Source organism: Rhineura floridana, chromosome 1, assembly GCF_030035675.1.
Source record: "Rhineura floridana isolate rRhiFlo1 chromosome 1, rRhiFlo1.hap2, whole genome shotgun sequence".
Taxonomy (NCBI): Eukaryota; Metazoa; Chordata; class Lepidosauria; order Squamata; family Rhineuridae; genus Rhineura; species Rhineura floridana.
In genome coordinates, this window is record NC_084480.1 from 61,931,486 (window position 1) to 61,953,054 (window position 21,569).

Consider the following 21,569-nt stretch of genomic DNA (forward strand, 5'->3'; position numbering starts at 1 on the left):
GAGCCAATTCCATAGGAAGCAGGTGCCACAGAGAAGGCAATACCCCCAGTTTGCCTAACCCAGCTCTTAAAGTTTTCAGAGCTAAAATTATCCCACAACTTGCATATGGAATACAAACAACTATTTGTGATAAATTCAATGAATTAGAGACAATACAAAATTCCTTTTTAAGAATGGCTATTCCCTCTTGTATCCCAAGTTGTGTAATTCGCCTAGAATCAGGGCTCCAGTTAATAGAATCAAGAATCTGATTTTATAGGATAAACTATTGGTTAAAACTTATGCTAGAACCAAATAGTCTCGCATCACATATTTTAAAAGATAATTATAAATCTAAATGGGACAGTTTAATCTAAAATAAACTGCATAAACTTGGTTTCTCTCCCCAAACTATATTATTAATGGACTTAGAAACTGCTCAATCGAATATCCGCCAACGTATTAAGGATATAGATTTCCAATTACAATTAGCTCAAGCAAGGAGATATAGGCATAATCTAAGATTTTTCGAACCAATGTCATACTATTCTAGTTTACCTTCTCATAAATACAGAAAAGCGTTTACTCTGATTAGATTGAATATCCTTCCCTCTGCTTTGCTCGAAGGTCGCTTTAACAAAATACCATATGCAGACCGATTATGTACTTGTGGAGACGGAGAGGTTGACACTAATGCACATGTATTATTGCGCTGCCCATTTTACTATCAATTGAGACAACAGATTATTATGCCGCTTCTAAACCCTATCTTGTATGAACCAGAAAGAGTCCGCTGGACTATCTATTGAATGATAATTCTACTAGGATCACATTCCTTATAGCAAAATTCTCAATAGCAGTATTAAAAGCTAGAAAGGCGATACTTAATACTGATAGTCCATTTTTAGAAAAATAATCTAATGATCTGAATTTAGAAGTGTTAGAGTTAGGGTATATTTTAAATTGATTCTTATATTTTAATTTTATTATGAATGATACGATTATTCAAATTAAATTTTAATATTAATAACTACTTATTATACAAATATTTTTATCTTTGGATTACTGTACAATTTGAAATTGTATGTTCTCTTTTTTTAACTGTTATTTATGCTGGTCATATGACCGTAATAAACTTTCATTCATTCATTCATTCAATACCCCCAGTTGCCACTGAGATTGCAGCAAAATCAAGAGGGCCTGAGCAGCTGAGCACAATACTCGAACAAGGCAGGAGGGGAGGGAGATGCACTTGCAGGTAAGCTGGTCTCAAGTTGTTCATGCTTTCTAGTTCAAAATCATGAACTTGGCCTGATATTTTATTGCAAGCCAGTGCAGCTCCTTTAGGAGCTGTATAATGTGTAAGGACCCTTCACCAAGTAATCTCGCTGCAACATTCTGCACCAGCTGCAACTTCTGAATTGACCGCAAGGTAATGCACATACTGAGCACATTACAGTAATCCAATCTAGAGGTTACCAATGCAAAGGGTCACATTGACCAGACTATCTTAGTCAACAGATGGATCCAGTTAGCATACTAGCTGAAGCTAGTAGAAGGTGCTCCTAGCCACAGTAGCCACTTAGCCTTTTAGGGACAAATATGAATCAAACACTGTTCCCAAACCATTCCTTTATAGGGAGGGCAACCACATCCAGAACAGACACATTACCCAACTCCTGAACCCAGGAACCACTCACTATCTTTCAGTTAATTGTCCCTCATTCAGCCCATTACTGCATCAAGATACTGGTTCAGGACCTGCATGGCCTCATCTCATTGAGATATAACAGAAAATCGGAGCTTGGAATCACCAGCTTATGCTTATGCTGGTGATTCCAAGCTCCGTTTTTCTGTTATATCTCAATGAGATGAGGCCATGCAGGTCCTGAACCAGTATCTTGATGCAGTAATGGGCTGAATGAGGGACAATTAACTGAAAGATAGTGAGCTCCAGATCTGGTAATGACTGGTTCCAACAGCTTCATATAGATGTTAAATAGCATTGGGAACAGTAGAATGCCCTATAGCACCCCATAATGCAAGTGCTAGGGGGGCAAGATACAGTCATCTAATACTACTCTCTAGTACCAGTCCTGCAGATAGGAGTCAAACCACAACAACACAGTGCCCCCAACACACATTTCACAGAGGACGGCACCATAGTCAATTATATCAAAAGCTTCAGAAAGATCCCACAAGAGTAACAGGGTTGCACTCCCCTTGTAATAGTCATCCATCAGAACAACCACGACTGATTCAGTCCACAAGCCAGTTTGGAACCCAAATGAAATGGGTCTAGATAAATATATTTCCTCCAAGCGCATCTGGAGTTGGCCCACCAACAACCTCTTGAGTACCTAGGAACAACCTCTTGCCTAGGAAGGTATTTTTGTTTAATGTATCTGTTTTGATTTTTTCATACCAATCATGTATTTTGCATGTTTTGGCTTATCACAGTTTGCATTAAAATACAGAATCAGTATTAACATAATATTAAGAACAAAACATATGGTTCTAAATTGCCCAAATTGGCATTTGCTTATTTAGTCTATTTTATTCTGCTTTTAAATGCAGCTTACAAGAACTGGGAAACGGAAAGATAAAACAACATGCAGGTTGAGAATAGAGAGTTTAAGGACATGGACTAGAGATCAGTAGCCATGGAAAAGGTTCGGGGTTAATGGTTTTCAGCGGTGTTTAGCAGGGTAGTAATTTTTGAAATAAAAATGTCTATTCACAATTTATCAGATTGCACTATTGTCCCTAATATGTTCTAAAGCCTGTTTATAAATTAGATGTATATTGGAAGACCATTCTTGATATTAATTGGTGACAGAATCCAATTATTACTCTTATTTATTTATTTATAAATATATTTGTATACTACTATTCCTTTAAAAACATCAAAGCAGTTTGCAAGTTAAAGAAAACCTAGACAACTTTTATACCACACACATGCTAATGCCCTGACACCTAGAAAAAATTAAATTACAATGTAAAAGGTGGTTTTATTGAAATATTTTATTGCCTTATTTATAGAACACAGCAAATTAACATTATGGAAACACTGTTGAATTTCTACCTGCCATACAGCTGTTAAAGGCATAAGAACCCTGTTTTTTTCCCCAACGCCAAACCTAAACCAAAGCTCAGGCTGCCATCCTGTACCCACTTACCATTTTTTTTCAAATGAAAGCCCAGATTCTGGGCAACCTGCTGGCAACACCATTGAATACCTTTGCAGGTGATGGGTTGGCAACCCTTCCTCACTGTAAGCTATCCAGTGGTAATTTGCAATATTATATGCTTTCTACCAATGCTGGTTAGTTCTCCTTCCCTGCCAAGGAGTAACAGGCTTGAAATATTTGGAGGGTAATTGAGTACTGTTTTAGGTGAACCACATTTACGGAAAAATTACCAGTACTTTAGTAAGCATGTTTTCTGGTCACGGACTGAAATAAATTAATTGATTGATTGATTAGTAAGCATGAAGGCTAACTTTTAAAAATCAATATCTATCTTAAACATGGTTGCTGTAAATTAAGATTTTTAAAATGTTTTAAAATATGTATATATGTGTGTGTGAGAGAGAGAGAGTGAGTGAGTGAGTGAGTGAGTGAGTGAGTGAGTGAGTGAGTGAGTGAGTGAGTGAGTGAGTGAGTGAGTGAGTGAGTGAGTGAGTGAGAGAGAGAGAGAGAGAGAGAGAGAAGCATATGCTAACTGAACATATGACTGGGGGCAGGTTGAAGCATCAAGACCATTAATTTAAATACTACTTTCTCACAGATACCAACATAATCTGCACTGAAAAAAATTAATGAGCCATTTCTTTAAAAAATAATTTCCTAAAGCTAACCAAGTCTTGCATTAATGAATGTACACAAAATGCTCAACTGAATAGTATCTCACCAAGGTGCACCTAATTACATTCTACTCAGGAGACAGCTCCTATGTGTTGAAAAGAGTCACGTAAAGAATCATGTAACAATTTCCTTGTCAAACAATACTGTAGGAGCCTTAGGAATCTCTTCAAGAAACCTTTTAGAAGTCCTTATTTTGACTTTCATAGCCCTCTGTAGTTTCCTTTACATGCTACTGTATGTTCCTAAGAAAAACCAACTTAATAATTCCCTCTCAACTTCTTTGTCACACTACTTTATTAAAGAGAGTACTCTAATATATAAATCTCAGACTGACCTTTGACCCCTCAAGAGAAAACAGATTGAAGAGTAAATCACTTTCATCTTTTATACTTGGGAGGAGAATGCAATAATTAGAGGGCATGGTGAGTTAGATGTTCTTTTCACCCTTAGGAAGAACACCCAGGTGTGCAAAGGAAGCTTTCAGATGGAAATAATTAAGTGTTTCCTAATTGGAAATATTCTGAAAAAATGGAAAAGTCCAAAATTTATATTGTTTTTCTTTGCAAAACGTGGATAAGAAAATCCAGTCACAGACATGAATCATCACTTTTGCAAGATTTAGACATATATAATATATGATGTATTCTGTAAAAATAGATATTTAAACTACAAATATTAATTTATCTGTAATTTTTGGTTTCTCTGAAATTATACATGCAAGAATAATAAAGTCCTAAATAGTTTTTTTAAAATAACAGGGATCAATAATGAGATTCTACTGCTGAGTTTTGCATTATGGGATTAATAAGTGATTTGAAGCAACAGTAAGGTATTCGGACATGCTAGCAGCTTTGAAATTCCTTCAGCTCAACTGACATTTCAGTAACATAGCTACTGTCATCTTACCCCCTACTATAAGCTTTAAAGTAGCAAGCTTAATTCTTTTGCAATCTTTTTAAAAAGTCATGTTATCTCTAGAAACAAATATCTGGTCCTAGGGTATTATACCAATAAGGCTTTCAAGAGTCTGTTTCATTCTTTATTTAAAATTCATCCACGTATTTGTAAGTACTTGATTTTATTTTCCTCACAATGATGTTGTTGTTTTGTGCCTTCAAGTCGATTATGATTTATGGGACATCAGCAACCTCCAATAGCACCTGTCATGAACCACCCTGTTCAGATCTTGTAAGTTCAGGTCTGTGGCTTTCTTTATGGAATCAATCCATCTCTTGTTTGGCCTTCCTCTTTTTCTACTCCCTTCTGTTTTTCCTAGCATTATTTTCTTTTCTAGTGAATCAGGTCTTCTCATTATGTGTCCAAAGTATGATAACCTCAGTTTCATCAACGTAGAGTCTAGTGATAGTTCTGGTTTAATTTGTTCTAACACCCAATTATTTGTCTTTTTCACAGTCCATGGTATGCACAAAGCTCTACTCCAACATCACATTTCAAATAGATTTATTTTTCTCTGATTCGCTTTTTTCACTGTCCAACTTTCACATCCATACCTAGAGATCAGGAATACCATGGTCTGAATGATCCTGACTTTAGTGTTCAGTGATACATCTTTGCATTTGAGGATCTTTTCTAGTTCTCTCATAGCTGCCCTCCCCAGTCCTAGCCTTCTTCTGATTTCTTGACTATTGTCTCCATTTTGGTTAATGACTGTGCCAATGTATTGATAATCCTTGACAAACGCGTTGGGTTTTATCAAAAATTAAAAAGTTCCTATTTTCCAGCATCTTGGTTTTTGACCCCTTTTTTGTATTCACTTCCTGGTCTGTGCCTGTTCTTGCCTCAGTTCTCAATGACAAGCCAATAAACAAGTAAGGCAGGATAGAAATCACACAAACAGTATAAGACAACAGTACTCATTCACTCTCTGCCAAAGGCCTATTCGTAATCAAGATGGCAGCCTAGCCCTTCTAGGGAGCAACCCTGATATCATCTTTTGACATGCACAGAGAAGACCAATCTCACAGTAAGACCAAATGTCTCTTCTCCTGTGCATGTAAAAGATGGTATCAGGTGGGACATACAAAAGCTGACCCATGTAGGGTGGAAATATCGCTGGGCTGCAAATACTAGTGGTCTGAGAGGACGTGCTGCAGCACTCTCCTTCCAAAAGCTGCCTCAGTCGATGCGTAGGCGTCTGCCTTGTAATGTTTAATGAAAGTATTAGGAGTGGCCCATGTGGCTGCCCTACAAATCTCTATCAGAGGGAGGCATTGCAAGAAAATGCCGCTGAAGTGGCTGCCGTTCTCGTGGAGTGAGCCACTATTCCAGCTGGACTGGCCAGTCTTAGCGCGGTATATGCCAAGGAAATACATGCTTTGATCCACCTAGCCAGTGCAGAAGTGGAAACCTTATTCCCCTGAGATGCTGGGTGAAAGGATACAAATTATGTTTTTCAAATTGCCTTTGTCTTAGAAATAATCACCTTAAAGGATCTCCTCATGTCAAGTGAATGCCAAGCCTTCTCTGTGGGGTGAAAAGGATTAGGACAGAAGGATAGCAGTACCAGTTCTTCTTGGCAATGGAAGGTAGACAGAACTTTGGGACAAAAGGAGAAAACCATGCGTGGGACTACTCTATCCTTATGGAACACACAAAAACTCTTATGCACAGATAGGGCATTCAGCTCAGACACTCTACGGGCTGAAGTGATGGCCACAAGCAACAAGACATTAAAGGATAGCAGACAGAGAGTAACTTGACTTAAAGGTTCAAATTGAGGTTTTTGAAGGGGCGTTAACACTTCCTGCAGGTCCCAGGTCAGGTGCTGATATAGTTGCTCCCCTGAGAAAATGTTTGATGAAAGGATGAGATCTGAGTGGGTTGTCTGGAGATCCGAAGAGTATAGATGATAATGCCGAAGCCTGGCGCCTCAGGGTTTTTGGTCTGAGGCCCAATGATAAGCCATCTTATAAGAAAGGTAGTATCTCGGTGATACCTGCTTTCCTTGTGGGAATTCCTTTTCTCTGCGACCATGCTAAGAAGGTCTTCCATGTGCCCTCATATATTCTGATGGTGGATGGGTGTCTAGGAGCCATCATAGTTTCCAGTACTTGGGGAGGGATGCCTGTCTTTAAGAGTCGCTTCCTCTCAAATGCCATACATGAAGCGCCAACCACCCCAGGTCTGGATGAAGAAGCTGTCCTTGACAGAGCAAGTCTTCCCTTAAGGGAATTTGCCAAGAAGGTTCCACCGACAGGTTGAGGAGATCCAGGACCCACGGTCTCCTCAGCCACCAACAGGCTACTAGTAGAACTGTCGCCCTTTTGGCTGGGATCTTCTGGATTACCTGGGGAATGATCAGCAGTGGTGGAAATGCGTACAATTGGCTTGGAGGCCACTGGGATGTCAAGGCATCTATCCCTTCTACCTCTGGCACCACATACCTGGAGAAGAATCACATTACCTGTCAGTTGTGACTGGTGGCAAGCAGATCCACTTGTACACTGCCAAAGCGTGTCGCTATCTACTAAAAGGCCCTTTTGTGAAGTTTCCATTCTCCCTGATTCAGTTTCTCCCGACTGAGCCAGTGTGTCTGAATGTTGTCCTCCCCCCCTTGAGGTATTCTGCTGAAATCGAGTCACATTCTTCTCTACCCACTGAAAGAGGAGAGAGGCTTCCTTCTGGAGGTGGTGGGAGTGTGTGCCCCCTTGATGGTTTAAATAAGATTTGGATGAAACATTGCCTGTTCTGACAAGCATCACTTCCAACCGTCTGAACTCCGCGAAGTGCCTGAGAACCAGACGGATTGCGAATCTGAGATAGCGTCTGTGTGGCAGAAAGATAGGAACGTGGAGGTGTGCTTCCTTGATATAGATTGAAGAGAGAAAGTCTTCCTTTCTGAGGGCTTCTTTGATAGACAGCAAGGTATCCATGCATGTATGTACTGCCTTCAAGTCAATTCCGACTTATGGTGACCCTATGAATAGGGCTTTCATGAGGCTGAGAGGCAGTGACTGGCCCAAGGTCACCCAGTGAGCTTCATGGCTATGTTGGGATTCAAACCCTGGTCTCCCAGTTTGTAATCCAATGTATTCATTCAGGTTCTTTAGATCAAGTACTGCCCTGAATGATCCATCTTTTTTCACGACAGTGAAGAATAGTGAGTAGTTTCCCAAAATCTCTCCCATGCCAGGATGGCTTCTATAGCCGCAATCTGATTCAGATGGGAAACCACCTGCAAGACTCTTTCTCTCTTGTCCAGATATGCTGATAGCTGAGAAGGAATGAATCTTGCCAGAGGGGTGGAAGTGAACTCCAACTTTAGGCCATACCGGAGGGTGTGTAGCACCCATTGATGTGATGACATCTCCTTCCACTGGTGCGCAAAGCATTGGAGATGGCCCCCCACAGACAGGAAGTTGGCATCAGAATTAACACGTTTCCCTATGACTGGGACCAGAATCCAGAGTGATTGGGAAAATGTTGCTGTGGTTTAGGCTGGTTGCGTTGTCTGTTCCAGAAGGGACAGCTGGAGGGGGTGTCTTTTACTCTTCCGTATGTCCTGGAGCCTCAAAAGGACTGTTGACGATAGGTAAGGGTGGAATGAAAGTCGAAAGGACCTTCTGTCATCTTTTCCTGGAGGACAGCACAGCCTTTTTCGTTTCCTTAGATTCCAAGACATTTGCTAAGGCATTACCCCCAAACAACTTGCCTCCCACATATGGCTCTGAGGCAAGATTTGAGCGGGCTGTGATGTCAGCCTCCCGATGGCACAGCCATAGGGTTCTTCGCATGAAGATGCCTGCCGCCAAACATCTTGCTGCAAACTGCATGGCATCCATGGATGCATCTGCCATGAAGGTTACTGCCCAGGAGACTTTCAGCAGAGACTTGCGGACTCAGGCCGCATCCTGTTGTGGGCTGTCTAGCAGATCCTCCAACCAAAGAAGGGAGGCCTGAGCAAACACCGAGGATGCTGCCGCTGCCCTCATTGAAAATGCACTAGCATCGTGGATCCTCCTGAGACCCTGATCTATTTTGCGCTCTGTGGTGTCTTTAAGGTGAGCATCCGAGTCTTTTGGATTCAAAGATGGATTCAACAAGCTTACAATGGGAGCGTCTATGAGCGGGACTTGCAGCTGGTCCATAATGTGTTGCTCCAGTGTATAATATTTGTTGGCAATCAAGACTGATTTCTTGAATTGCAATGGAATGTCAAAATCCAACTTGAGCACTTTGGGAAGAAAAGAACGGAGTTTCAGAACTCTAGACTTTGGTTTCTGATCTGGACACACTGCTGAAACCCTTGATGTTGAAGGATCAGAAGAATCCCCAGTAGAGGTCAAAGTAAGGGCTTCCATAGCCTTGCACAGGAGTGGGAGGAAGTGTGGCTCCTGAAAAATCCTAGTGGTTGAAACCTCTTCAGATTCAGAATCCCCACTACATTCTTCTTCGTCCAGGATCATTAAATCATTGTCAGGGTTGAGATGTGCATCCTCCGGAGGTTGAAGATGCCTGCCTTGGGCCATGGCATATGGATCTGGAGATGCCAGGTTCAGCGGTGGATGCATATTCATAAATGAGCAGTCTGTAGTGTGGCCCTGCATCATCTGCAGTCTAGATGGTACCTGAGGGGGTGCAGACGCTGATCTGTCCTGTGGTAGTGCTCGCACAGAGACAGATGATGCAGATAGATCCCTGGCTAGATCCACTAAGAGAGAATCCCTGAGCTGTTCCTTCAGCTATTGTAGTGAATGAGCTGAGAGTTGCAGCTAAATAGGCTAAGCTTGAGGGCTAGATGGCTGGAGTCTTCCCCCCTGCCTCCTGGGACTGTTGAAAAAGTACTGGTTCCGCCACGAGCCTAGTAAATATTTCAGGAGAGGAGCTGGTAGAAAAAATGGAGTCCAAGGAAGGGTGAGGCTGATTGCCTTCTTCTTCAGATAGAGATTCTTGATCCCTCTGTGTACTGCAGGTAGCAGAGTGGGAGGTATTCCCAGTGGCTCCTGCCTGCTGATCAAGGCCTTGCCTGTTCCTTCTGGCCATGTTGATGGTACTAGGCACCATGTCTTCTGGAGCCACCCTGCCCACCGTGACCTGTGCCTCAGCAGCCTCATGCCTGATGGTAGAGGGGCAGGCCATCGCTGCCCCTGACTGTGCCACCAAAACGTGAGATGGCCCTGAAGCCTGCCTAGGTACAGGTGCCGACGCTGCATCTAAAGCTGGGGGGGAGCGGTTTCAGGTTTTTGGTGGGGTTATCCTTTTGCGGGTTTCTTTTCCCCATGGGAGCAACGAGCTGTGGGTCTTACAGGGCCCAACAGCATCAGAAGTATAACAGGTAAAGATGTATCTGCGCCCCCTGCAGCTGACGTTGCTGTGGCCCTTTAAGGTGCTACCACCCGTCGCATCCTGCTTAGACGGAAGCATGGGAAATGGACAGCTGCAGGAGGAAGGCTAATGGAGCCATGGCTCGGTCCAGGTGAAAGGCTGCCTATGGGGGAGGGTGTCGTGACTGTTGAACCAACGGAGCAGAGAGGACTCAACCATGCTTAGTGAAGGCAAAAGAGAACTGAGGCAAGAATAGGAACAGACTGGAAAATACCTGCAATAAAATACCTGCAGTAAAAGTTCAGCAGTGCACTTTTGCCTTCAACCGCTAGGTGGAGCTAGCTACCCACCTGATACCATCTTTCACATGCACAGGAGATCAGCCTTCCATTGACACCACTAAGTTGTTTTCAAGCCTAATTTCCATGTGGAGATGGACTTTCAACAGGGGGTTGCAGCATATGAGGATTAACCTTTTCCTCCCCTGCTCTGCCCCCCCCAGTCCCTATGCCACAATTAGGCTTGAAAAATCTCTAAGTGGTTGGCATAAAACAATGAAAGTATAACATTCAATAAAATGTCCTTATGAGCTAAAACCCAAATGCTGCTGTATGTCACAAATAAAACTGAGGAGAATACAAAATAAAAAGATAAAAATGAAGAGGTTAGTCCAAGAAACTTGAGTAAGCATGTAACATTCAATACTGTCTCCACCTCACAAATTTCCAGAGGGAGGGTATTCCAGGGCATGGGTATTATAACTGAGAAGGCCTATTTCCATGTTGTCACCAAAGGATAATCCATTGGTCTCCTCAGAATTTCTTAAAGATCACCTTGATCTCTTTTGGGGGAGGTGGTCTGCTAGGTATTCTGGTCCCAGGTTGTTCAGAGCTTTGAATATTAACACCACCCTGAACTTGGCTTAGTGCAGATATTTCAGCATTGGTACATGTGTAATCATCATTACTCACCTTTCACCAGCATGCCCCAGGGTGAATTACAACAGTTTAAAATTCAATGTTAAAAACCATTAAAACAGATTACAATCACAGGAAGTGGGTGGACCCTGAAAACATACACCTCAGGCGTCAAAGATCAGGGTAAAGAGCATTCAGCTTTCATTGAAAACTGTAGAATGAAGGTGCCATACACACCTCTGTGGGGAGGAATTCTATGACTTAGGGGCTGCCACAGAGAATGCCTTCTCCCGGGCCATCATCCCAAAACCTCTGAGAGTACCAGAGCTACCAAGAATGCCCCCTCTGCTGATCTTAACATCTGAAAGGGTCTGTAGGAAAGGAGGCGGTCTCTCAGATAAGACAGGGCCTAAGTCATTTAGAGCTTTAAGCACTAGCGTGAGTTAGGGTTGCCAGGTCAGAAGCATCCCAAACCCTGAGATTTTGGGGGCGGGTCCAAGTGATGTCATGGGGCAGGTCCAAGTGACTTCATGGGGTGGGTCCGAGTGACATCATGGGGTGGGTCTGAGTGATGTTACAGGGCAAGTCTGAGTGAAGTCATTAAGCATGATACATTAAGCATCAACCACAGTTGCTTGGTGCATACAATTCAAACAACAACATTTATCTGATTGGAAATTAAGATAGAAATCTTAGCTGAAAGATGGAGTCTGGTAGGGAACATTTAATCTAGCCGACTCACTTCTGGCAAAAAGGATTTAAGTGCCGTCAGGCCAGGCCAGTCACCAGAAGGCCATTGTAGGAAGAAAGGAGCCTAGTGTTGTGGAGATGTTAGATGGGAGCACTCAGGAGTAAAGATGAATACTCCCGAAAAGCTGCAATTCTAAACACACTTACTAAGGGACTCAGCCCCATAGAACTCAATAGGACTTCCTTCTCAGTAGATATGGTTTGGATTGTGATGTTGGTAAAGCTTGACTAGGGATCCTCTGCAAAGATATCCATATCCAAATAGGGTTGGCAACCCCCTGCCTGGCATGCCCTGACCCTACCTTTTAACATCCAAATTTCTTTACAGATTTGACCCTTCACTTCAGAAAGAGGTATGAGAAATGAATAAGAAGATTCTCTCCCCTTCTCTGTCTCCCCTGTGGGCTGCTATAAACTCACTTCATCAGCCAACCCAATTCCAGTGAATATAATTGACAGAGAGAAAGCACACATGATTTGGTCTACCTTCATAGGCAGCAGCTTGGGAACAACAATTGCAGCCACGCTGCCCAGTATGTGAACTCTCTTTTACCACTATTGGACAAGAAACAAGCAACAAGGTGCATAATCAGTGGGTTTAAGAAGGTTGAGTAGAGCGCATGGAACCACTGTTGTTGCTTCTACGGATGAAAGGGAGTGAGGATAAAGGTAAAGGAAGTGCAAATAGAAGAAGAAAAACAGTGGTTTCTTTTTGCAATACCATACCAACCACAACAAGATTCCTATGAGTAAGGCAGAAAACTAAGCATCCCACAAACAATCAGGATTCCTAACCAAAAACTCAAACTAAAGAAATCCTGGCAGCCAGTCAGATAAGGTCACAGAAATCCCCATGCAGCACAACCTGACCCACAGTTAGTACAGAATGCTGTGGCACGATGCTGACAAAAGTGAGACCCTATCAGCACATAATACCTCTGCTCTGAAATCTGTACTGGTTGCTGATTTCTTCCTGTTCTTCATATGTGATACTTAGTCATGCTACATATATATTTATTTAGAAAATGTCTATCCCAACTTTCAACCCCCCAAACAGCTTTCAGTTTGTGACAAAAACATACAGTACTATCTGTCTGGTCATGAACCTGTCTACCTGTCTAGAGTACCAATGGGAAACTACTGCTTCATCTCATGGGAGTTTATGTGTGGTGCTCCACAGGGTTCAATCTTGTCTCCCATGCTATTTAATAACTATATGAAGCTGTTGAGAGAAATCATTAAGTGATTTGGAGTGAAGTGACATCAATATGTAGATGTCACGTAACTCTCTCTCTCTCTTTCTGTTCCATCAAGAATCAGGAGATGCAGTACAGATGCTGGATGAGAGTGGTAGCAGGATGAATGGGACCAATAAACTGAAGGTAAATCGGAACAAGATGGAAGTATTGTGGATTGTGGGTTCTTGGGTCTGGGAATTAGAGAGATATGTTCTGGACAAGGTTGCACTCTCCTTGAACGAGCAATTAGGAAGCTTGGGGGATCCAGGTTTAGCACTGGAAGCTCAGGCCTCAATGACTAGGAGAACCTATTCCCAGCTCCAGCTGGCTGGTTCACTAGTAATGGACTTTCTTGGACAGAGATAGCCCGGTCACAGTTATCTATGCTCTGGTAACTTCCAGATTCAAATATTGTAATTTGGGGCTGCCCTTGAAAACATTCCAGAGGTTGTAGCTGATGAAAAACACAGTGGCCAGGGTGATAACTAGCATGGCTGGCCAGACCTATTTAACACCAGTCTTAAAAGAATTGCACAGGTTGCAAATTTTATCCTGAGCCCAAATAGAGCCCTGAATGACTTGGGACCCAACAGGTGACGGAACACAATAGGTGAAGCAATGTGCCCATAAAGATCTACAGAGGAAACCCTACATGTGATTCCATTACCATGTGAAGTTCAGGGGCAGTGGCACATGACAGGGCCTTTTCTGTTGAGCTTATGGAAAGATCTCTCTTCTGAGGTGCTTCATGTATTAACATTATTGTTCCACCAACAGAGGCCCTGCATTTCAGAGGCTCAGGGGAAGGTACCAAGGCCCACATGAATACAAGATTGGTAGGCACCAATATTTTGTTGACCCTTAGGCAATACTACCTCTGGATGTTTTTCATCAAGTCTGAATGTAGCTTTCAGACTTGATGAAAAACAACCTGTGGTAGTAAAGCCTAATGGGTCAACATATTTATCCTCCATACAAAATCCTAAATAGCTAAAAACAATATTTGTTCCTTGTCATTGCATCACTTTACTAGTTCCAAGTGATTCTTCTGGGGCCATCACCTATACTAGTGCCTAAAGTAGAAGATTTCAATGGCTGTTGATACCCCCTTGTTGGTTGGACTATACAAACACATAATTCCACAAAGCTCCTTCAACATACCAATAATGACAAACTTGATTAGCCTACATATGGGTAAATATGAATCTATGATACATATGTACTCCCACATAAACCTGTTTCTTAGAGGCTCTGCTCCAGGCCTCCTCCTAATTTAAAAATTTGCAAGAGGGCTTCCTAGGACAGAGCTTTTTCACCAGTAGCACCAGGACTCTGGAACATCCTCTCAGAGGAAGTTCATTCTTCCCTTCTGGTATTTTTAAAGCTGATAAAAACTCTCAGTGGAGCAGTCAAAGAAGGGATTTTTTCCTTGTGTTTTTTGTTCTTTTTTAATTTTGTTTACTAGTGCAGAATTTCAGGTAAGATTGTTGTTTGCTTTTTTTATTATATTATAATTACAGTATACATATTATACATATATTATACATCAGATAATATATATAATTGTAATTGTTGCTTTTTTATCTTTGCCTCCTTGTGGACTTTTTCAGTTCAAAAGGCAAGATAAAAATTGTTTTAATAAAAATGAAGTCAAAATTATACACTTTCTCAACTCATCCACAAGGTGTCTCATTGCTTTATCATTATTCCAGTCTGTGTGGCATTTTTAGCTGACATATTTTAGAACATATTACCTAGTAACTATTTTTAAAAAATAATTCAAGATGTTAAACAGCTTAACCAATTATTTAAATAAAAGAGCCAATGCTGTTTAAGACAGGGAGGGGAACCAATACCCCTTCCCAGGTTAGATCTTCTGGTTCCTCATCTGTGGCCTCTCCTCCCTATACTTTCTGGGGAGCAGCAGATCACTGCATTTCTGTGCACCCAGCAACAAGAAAACTGAGCTTCCTGTGGAGGAAGAGAACAATCCCATCAAAGTAAACAAGCAGCTCACTTTTCTTCTTTGCTGGATGCTGAGAAAGAGGCTTACCTTCAAATCCTCCTATTGCACATGGCTATGCAGATGCAAACATGAGAAGGATAAGAACTGACCCATACGGGAACTTTTAAATTAACTGAATTGTTTTAAATTCTGTTTATTTGTACTTTCAGGGTCTTATCCCTGTTTTATTGGATCAATTGTCTCTTTGTTTATATATATATATGTATACATTGTGTGTTGTATATATAAATATAGTATAGTGGCCATTGGCTATAAACAATACAACTGAAATGGGACTTAACTACCCAAATCTCTGAAGCTGCTTTCAACTCCTCACCCAAACAGGATCTAATGTGCAGTAGTGAAAATGTAACAAAGTATGTCCAGTCTCCTTGTTCACATGAAGATAACAGGGGGAGTGACTTGAGGTAAACTGGTGTGGGTCTATATCTATGGTCTGCATACATTCAATACAACAATCATAGTGTACATTCCTCTATTCTCGAAAGCAGGCTACATTGCCACTTAATGCTTGGCGCTATCATATTCCTGCACTTATGTCCTTACTGGAACACTGTCAACACCTGTATGAGAAATGAAAGGATAAAAACCATTAAGATAATTAATGAGCATAAAATAAAAGGCCACTAACCCCCAACATGAGCTACTCCTCTGTGCTTCTTTGATGTCTTGTTTGCCTTAACACCATGTAATGTATTTTCTTTAAACTGAAGCTCACAAAGTGTTTCAAGAAGAATTGTCATTTCTTTTGTGATGGTATCCAAATAAGTTTCATTAATAAACTTCAGTGTTGATGAAGGATCAATAATTCCACTTAGTATGTACAAATCTTCTTTTATCATTGCACACAATGAAGGAATTGATTTTTTGTAACCATGAACCATCTTTTCAAAGTTTGTTTCACCAATGCTTTCTAGAACACATTTCTGTAAAAGATCACTAACCAATTTATTCTGCAGTTTTTGATACTTCACTAGAACTTCTGTCTCAGGGTAAAGAAATAAAAGCTGTTGTAGACACTGAGCTTTAGACTGCAACTGCTGTTGAAAAGCAGCAGTTTTTGTTTCATTATGATTTTGCAGTTGGTTTACTAAGAAGCGCCGAAGATATAATCTTACATCATCCCAAATACACTGAGCATCCACTGCTGAATTGTCTTCAACACCGTGAAGGGAAGTACTGGATGTAAACTCAAAGGATGTTCCACTTGGAGTACAGGGAAAGAAGACACCACACTGACTGGAGAGATCAAGCAGAAAGTGAAGAACTGTTTCTTCCTGGTTTTGTTCATCCTTCAGTAAGCTTTGCTAAGAAAACAAGCAATAATATGTTATGTGAATAACTTTATTTAAAGTCAATAATGGCTCTCTTTAAAATGATGCAAATTATTTGTTAATTACTACCCACAAAATGACATTTTTCAATATATAAATTTTATTTACCAAAGAAATTTTTGGCGCCGGGTCAAGACTTTCCAAGACTTTCCTCTTCTCCCAGGCATTTTAGCATGTGTTTTTAAATTGTTTTTTTTAATTGTTTTTAAATTTGTATTATTTGTATATTTGTTTTTAATATTTTTAATTGTTGTAAACCATCCAGAGAGCTTCTGCTATGGGGCGGTATACAAATGTAATAAATAAGAATAAGAACAACAACAATAATAATAATAAAACAAACAAACAAACAAACCATTCTTCCTGTCAGCTGAAACAAATATATAGTAAGGAAAGCAACAACAAACAAGTCTCAAATTTCACTCATTCCATATAAAGGGCTTCCTGAATCTCTTTAAGGGTCCTTGAAACAACAACTGTTAGAGCAAAAGAATCCATGAAGAAGTCTCAAGATATATACAATAATATTGGTAGAATATTTTGATAGGTTAATTATACTGTAAACCACAATATCTGCATATACTTGCTTGCATGTAAGTTAATAAAGTTTGGTTGTGAGTAAAGCCTCATGCTGCAATCCACTACACACTTCCTAGGAGTACGTCCTATTGAACCCAATAGAGTTTATTTCTGAGTAGACATGTATTGGATTGCAGCCTTAGTTTGTGTTAACAAACAAAAACCTAAGCAGCATCCTTTAGCTTAGAGCACAAAATAATAGTAAAACATGAAATTGCCACAAAAAAACCCCCTACACCAATAATGTCATAAGCTTTAAAATGTATATTCACCTTAACATGTAAAGGCTGCCAAAAATTGTAATTTGAAATGCTGTAATATCAAGCACACATTGTTTTAATGCGAAATGCAATGACATCTACAGTAGTCACTCTTCCCATAGGCCAACTCTGTCCTACTGCTGACACAAAAAGCCGAGAGGAGGTTGAACATTTCATTTTATGCTGGGAAGCATCATTGTCTTGAAAATTGGAAGAAAAATGGGAATTTGACTTTTAAAAGTAAGTTATGACGAAATTCCTACAACTAAAAGGGAATACATTCCCATTTGTTCCGGGTGGAGTCTAGACGTTATACAGCCACAAGAGTGGCTGTATACTATAGCCAGCATGGATTTTACATTCCGCAATGTTACATTGAAAATACCCCCATGCCATTCTGATGCTTCCCATAAGCTCATTTCAAAACAAAACCTTACAAAACTTAAAGTCCTGAACTCACAAACACTTCCTTAACACCCTCTAAATTTTCATGGCGATACACAAAAGAGTCAGAGAGAAGTGAGAGTTCAAAGTGTAAAAAGAGAAGGAGAAAAAACCCAGTTGGATTTTTTTCTCTGTGTTCTCATAATTTGTTGAAATTAATTAAAAATCAGCCATGTTCACAGAGTACCTGTAATCCTATTATTGACCTTGCCCCATACTCTGACTTTCATCTTTTGCAGTTTAAATTTTAAAAACATGCATGGCTGATTTTTAATTAATTTAAGAAATTTAACATTAAAGTCAATGATAAGCCAAGGCATGCTCAGTAAGAACAAACTGTCAGTGTTCTAAAAGCCAGACTCGCAGCTGCTGGGCATGGCTAATCAGGGGTCCACACCCATGTGAGACCTTTATTTCACTTGAGACAGTCATGGCTTCCCCCAAAGAATCCTGGGAAGTGTAGTTTGAGAAGGGTGCTAAGAGGAGACTCCTATTCCTTTGCAGAGCTCCAGTGGCCAGAGTGGTTTAACAGTCAGCTGCTCTAACTGAAGCTCTGTGAGGGGAACAGGGCATCTCCTAGCAACTCTCAGCAGTTCAGAGGCACATGTTACCAAATTCTTCCAAGCTACACAGGAAGTAGAATGGACTGTGAAAGACCAACCGAAATTATGTTTGCATTTTGACCAATTTGTAGGGCGGTATAATATCTCAGAGAGGAGGTCAGAACTCCTGCTTCCCTGATGCATTCACTAGAGCTGCCCAATTTTCCTGCTTTCTAGATAGAAATATCTGTTGGCTATATGTACGTTCTTAAACTGCAAGGGTTTTTTTTGCCTATTAGTGAATTATGAGTTTAATCTGCACTCATTTACATGTGCATAAATCTAACTCAAATCAATTAGACATGCAGGTATAAATGCAAAATTCCAGCCTACTCTAAAACAGTAGTAAGGATAAAAAAATCTCTCTTAAGACCTTATTGATTGATTGATTGATGTATTTTATTATTTGATTTATATCCCACCCTTCCTCCCAGCAGGAGCTTGGGCAGCAAACAAAAGCACTAAAACATCATAAAAACAGACTTTAAAATACATGAAAACAAAACAACTTTAAAAACATTTTTTTAAAAGCTTTGAAGACTTTTTTAAAAAAAGTTTTAAAAACATACTGTTTTTTAAAAAAGTTTCTAAAACATATTAAAAAGCAATTCCAACACAGATGCAGCCTGGGATAAGGTCTCAACTTAAAAGGCTTGTTGAAAGAGGAAGGTCTTCAATAGGGGCCAAAAAGATAACAGAGATGGCGCCTGTCTAATATTTAAGGGTAGGGAGTTCCACAGGGTAGGTGCCATCACACTATGCTGTGCAGAACGGACCTCTTGATAAGATGACATCTGCAGGAGGCCCTCGCCTACAGAGCGTAGTGATCGACTGGGTATATAAGGGATAAGATTAATGAATGAATAAAAGCTGATTTGCATAGTACCTTTTGACTGCTCAAGCAGTCTTGGCCTTCTGGCAATTCAGGCAAACTAAATGTGTTCTTTGGGAAATTACAGACATGGCTGACAGCAATTTCCATGATCATAACCATGGACACAATCCATGTTACTCACAATTGTACACAATTATGTACAAGCAGATCATAAAACATAAAACAGTTAGTCCATGGACTGTATGACTAGCCACAGATACCTTAACACTTTATAGAATTAAGTCAAGGTCCCTCAAGAGGAAAAAAATGGAAATTTCTTACGTGTGAAAGTCTGTTGACAGAGGCTTTCCAGAGGAACACTATTGAGCTCCTACTGGAGTTCAGAAGCAGAGCCATGCAAACTTGTTTCCTCCTACAGGAGGAGCAGCCTACCATTTCGCAGACAAAACTGGAAGTAGCAAACAACACCTCAAAAACTGATTGGAATTATAAAACAAGACTACTACACATTATGTGTGGAACCATACATTAAAAATCAACTGAAGGCAAACAGAGAAACTAAGAGGAATGGTTGCAGAAATGAACCTAGGATACCCTACTCACCTTCTGACGTGTACGGTGGCAGTAAAAGACCTAAGGACTTATATCACCCAATAGCATGAAAAAGCTTTCTTGGGAAGGAGAACCTTCTGTGAACAGAAATTCACAGGTAAGAAATTTCTGTTTTCAGCAGAGGCTTCTGGAAGACACTGAATACCTTCAGGATGTAGCAGAGCAGTACTATACAGGGATGGTGTGTCCATGAACTAGCAGCCCTCTACCCAAACCTTTTTGTAGTAGGTTCCTACCACATGCTGCACCACCAGCACAGTTGAATCTATCTTGTAGTTCTTGGTAAAGGTGAGTACAGATGCCCATGTGGGGGCTTTACAAATACTCAAAATAGAAAAATTACCCTTACCCCTCAATGTTAACAAAGCAGCCCACACTCCTAAGGGAATGTGCTGTAATGCTCCCTGGAGGCTGCTTCCCCAGTGCCAAGTAGGCCTGAGTAATGCTCTCTTTTAGCCACCTGGAGATCTTGTTTCCTTAACACTAATCTTGGAAGGACACAAACAAAGCCTGCATGTTCTCTAATGAGGAACCTGATCCACAACATCAATGGTGGGTTAGAAGAGATAACAACCTGCATGCTTTGAAAGCAGTCAATTATCTATGGGAAATGCTTTTCCAGCTGGGTGAAACTTTTCAAATATCTGTGCACTAGCAGGATATTGTCATCCCAACAGAACCTGTACCACCCCAGTAATCCCAACATTTAAACTGCTCTTTGAAGGGACAGGATAAACTAATAAAAGGCTTGGAGACTTCTTTTCCTCTTGATTAGGGAAGAGAGAAAGAAGCATCCCTCTGTCCTTGAGTCTACTAAAAAGATCTTCAAAGACTCTCCAGAATGAGTAACTCTTGAAGAAAGGAGTAAAAGCAAATTTGCCTTATATTTAAAGTATATACCCCATTTATTACTGAACTGCCAGGGCACAGGCAGAAAAAAAACAGAACAGCATCTCAGTTTGTATCCACCATCATGTGTACGTCTTAGCAAACACACTTCAACAGAGAACTAACCCCTGCTAAGGTACATGTTCCAAGAGTTCCTTAGGTCCAAGAAATGAAAATCTTGATATAAAAATAGATGTAATCCTGCCATCTTAATGCCTAAGACTGAAGCCACATGAGGCTTGAAAAAGGACAAGCTCATCTTTTAGTTTTATCCACTAGGGTAGCTAGAAGGCCATCTTCTAGGGCAGAGGTCACCAACCTTTTTGGATCAGGGGGCATATTTTGAATTTTGAGAAAGTACTTTTTCGGATCAAAATCCAGTGATATTAACTTTAAAAAAAAATCTTGGATTTAAATGGAGACTAAATGAATCTTTATTACAGAATGATAAAATAGTGCAGGAATGTAAGAAGAAATTAAAAGAGTTTTTTGAACACAATTTATATAAAGGAACAGATGAAAATATTGTTTGGGACACAAGTAAAGCATTTATGAGGGGATATTTTATTAAATGTAACTTTGAATTAAAAAAGAAGAAACAACAGAAAATGCAATTAATCTTGGAAGAAATAAAACAAAAAGAGGAAGAATTGAAAAAGAATCCAACCAAAGCTTCTACTGTAAATCAAATTAAAATGTTACAGAAACAAGTGTCAATGTTGACAGTTAGAGAAATTGAAAGGAAACTAAACTTTGCTAAACAAAGGACTTTTGAATTTGCAAATATACCGGGGAAATTGTTAGCATATAAATTAAGAAAAGAACGACAAAAAAATCTTATTTTAAAGATACAAGAAGGAGATGAGATGTTGACAGACAATGTAAAAATCCAAGGGGTTTTTCATCAATATTATTCAACTTTGTACAAGTGTCAGGAAATTCCCTCAGAAAAAA

General features: G+C 40.3%; 1 protein-coding gene across 3 annotated transcripts in view; it reads right to left on the reverse strand.

The window, feature by feature from the left end:
• KIAA0825 (KIAA0825 ortholog) overlaps positions 1-21,569 on the reverse strand; it is a 413,025-nt gene that overhangs the window by 305,449 nt on the left and 86,007 nt on the right. For all 3 annotated transcript variants that reach the window (XM_061622304.1, XM_061622313.1, XM_061622323.1), the window contains exon 4: positions 15,693-16,368. In XM_061622304.1, coding sequence (XP_061478288.1) covers positions 15,693-16,368 — 676 coding nt within the window. The remainder of the gene's footprint in view (positions 1-15,692; positions 16,369-21,569) is intronic.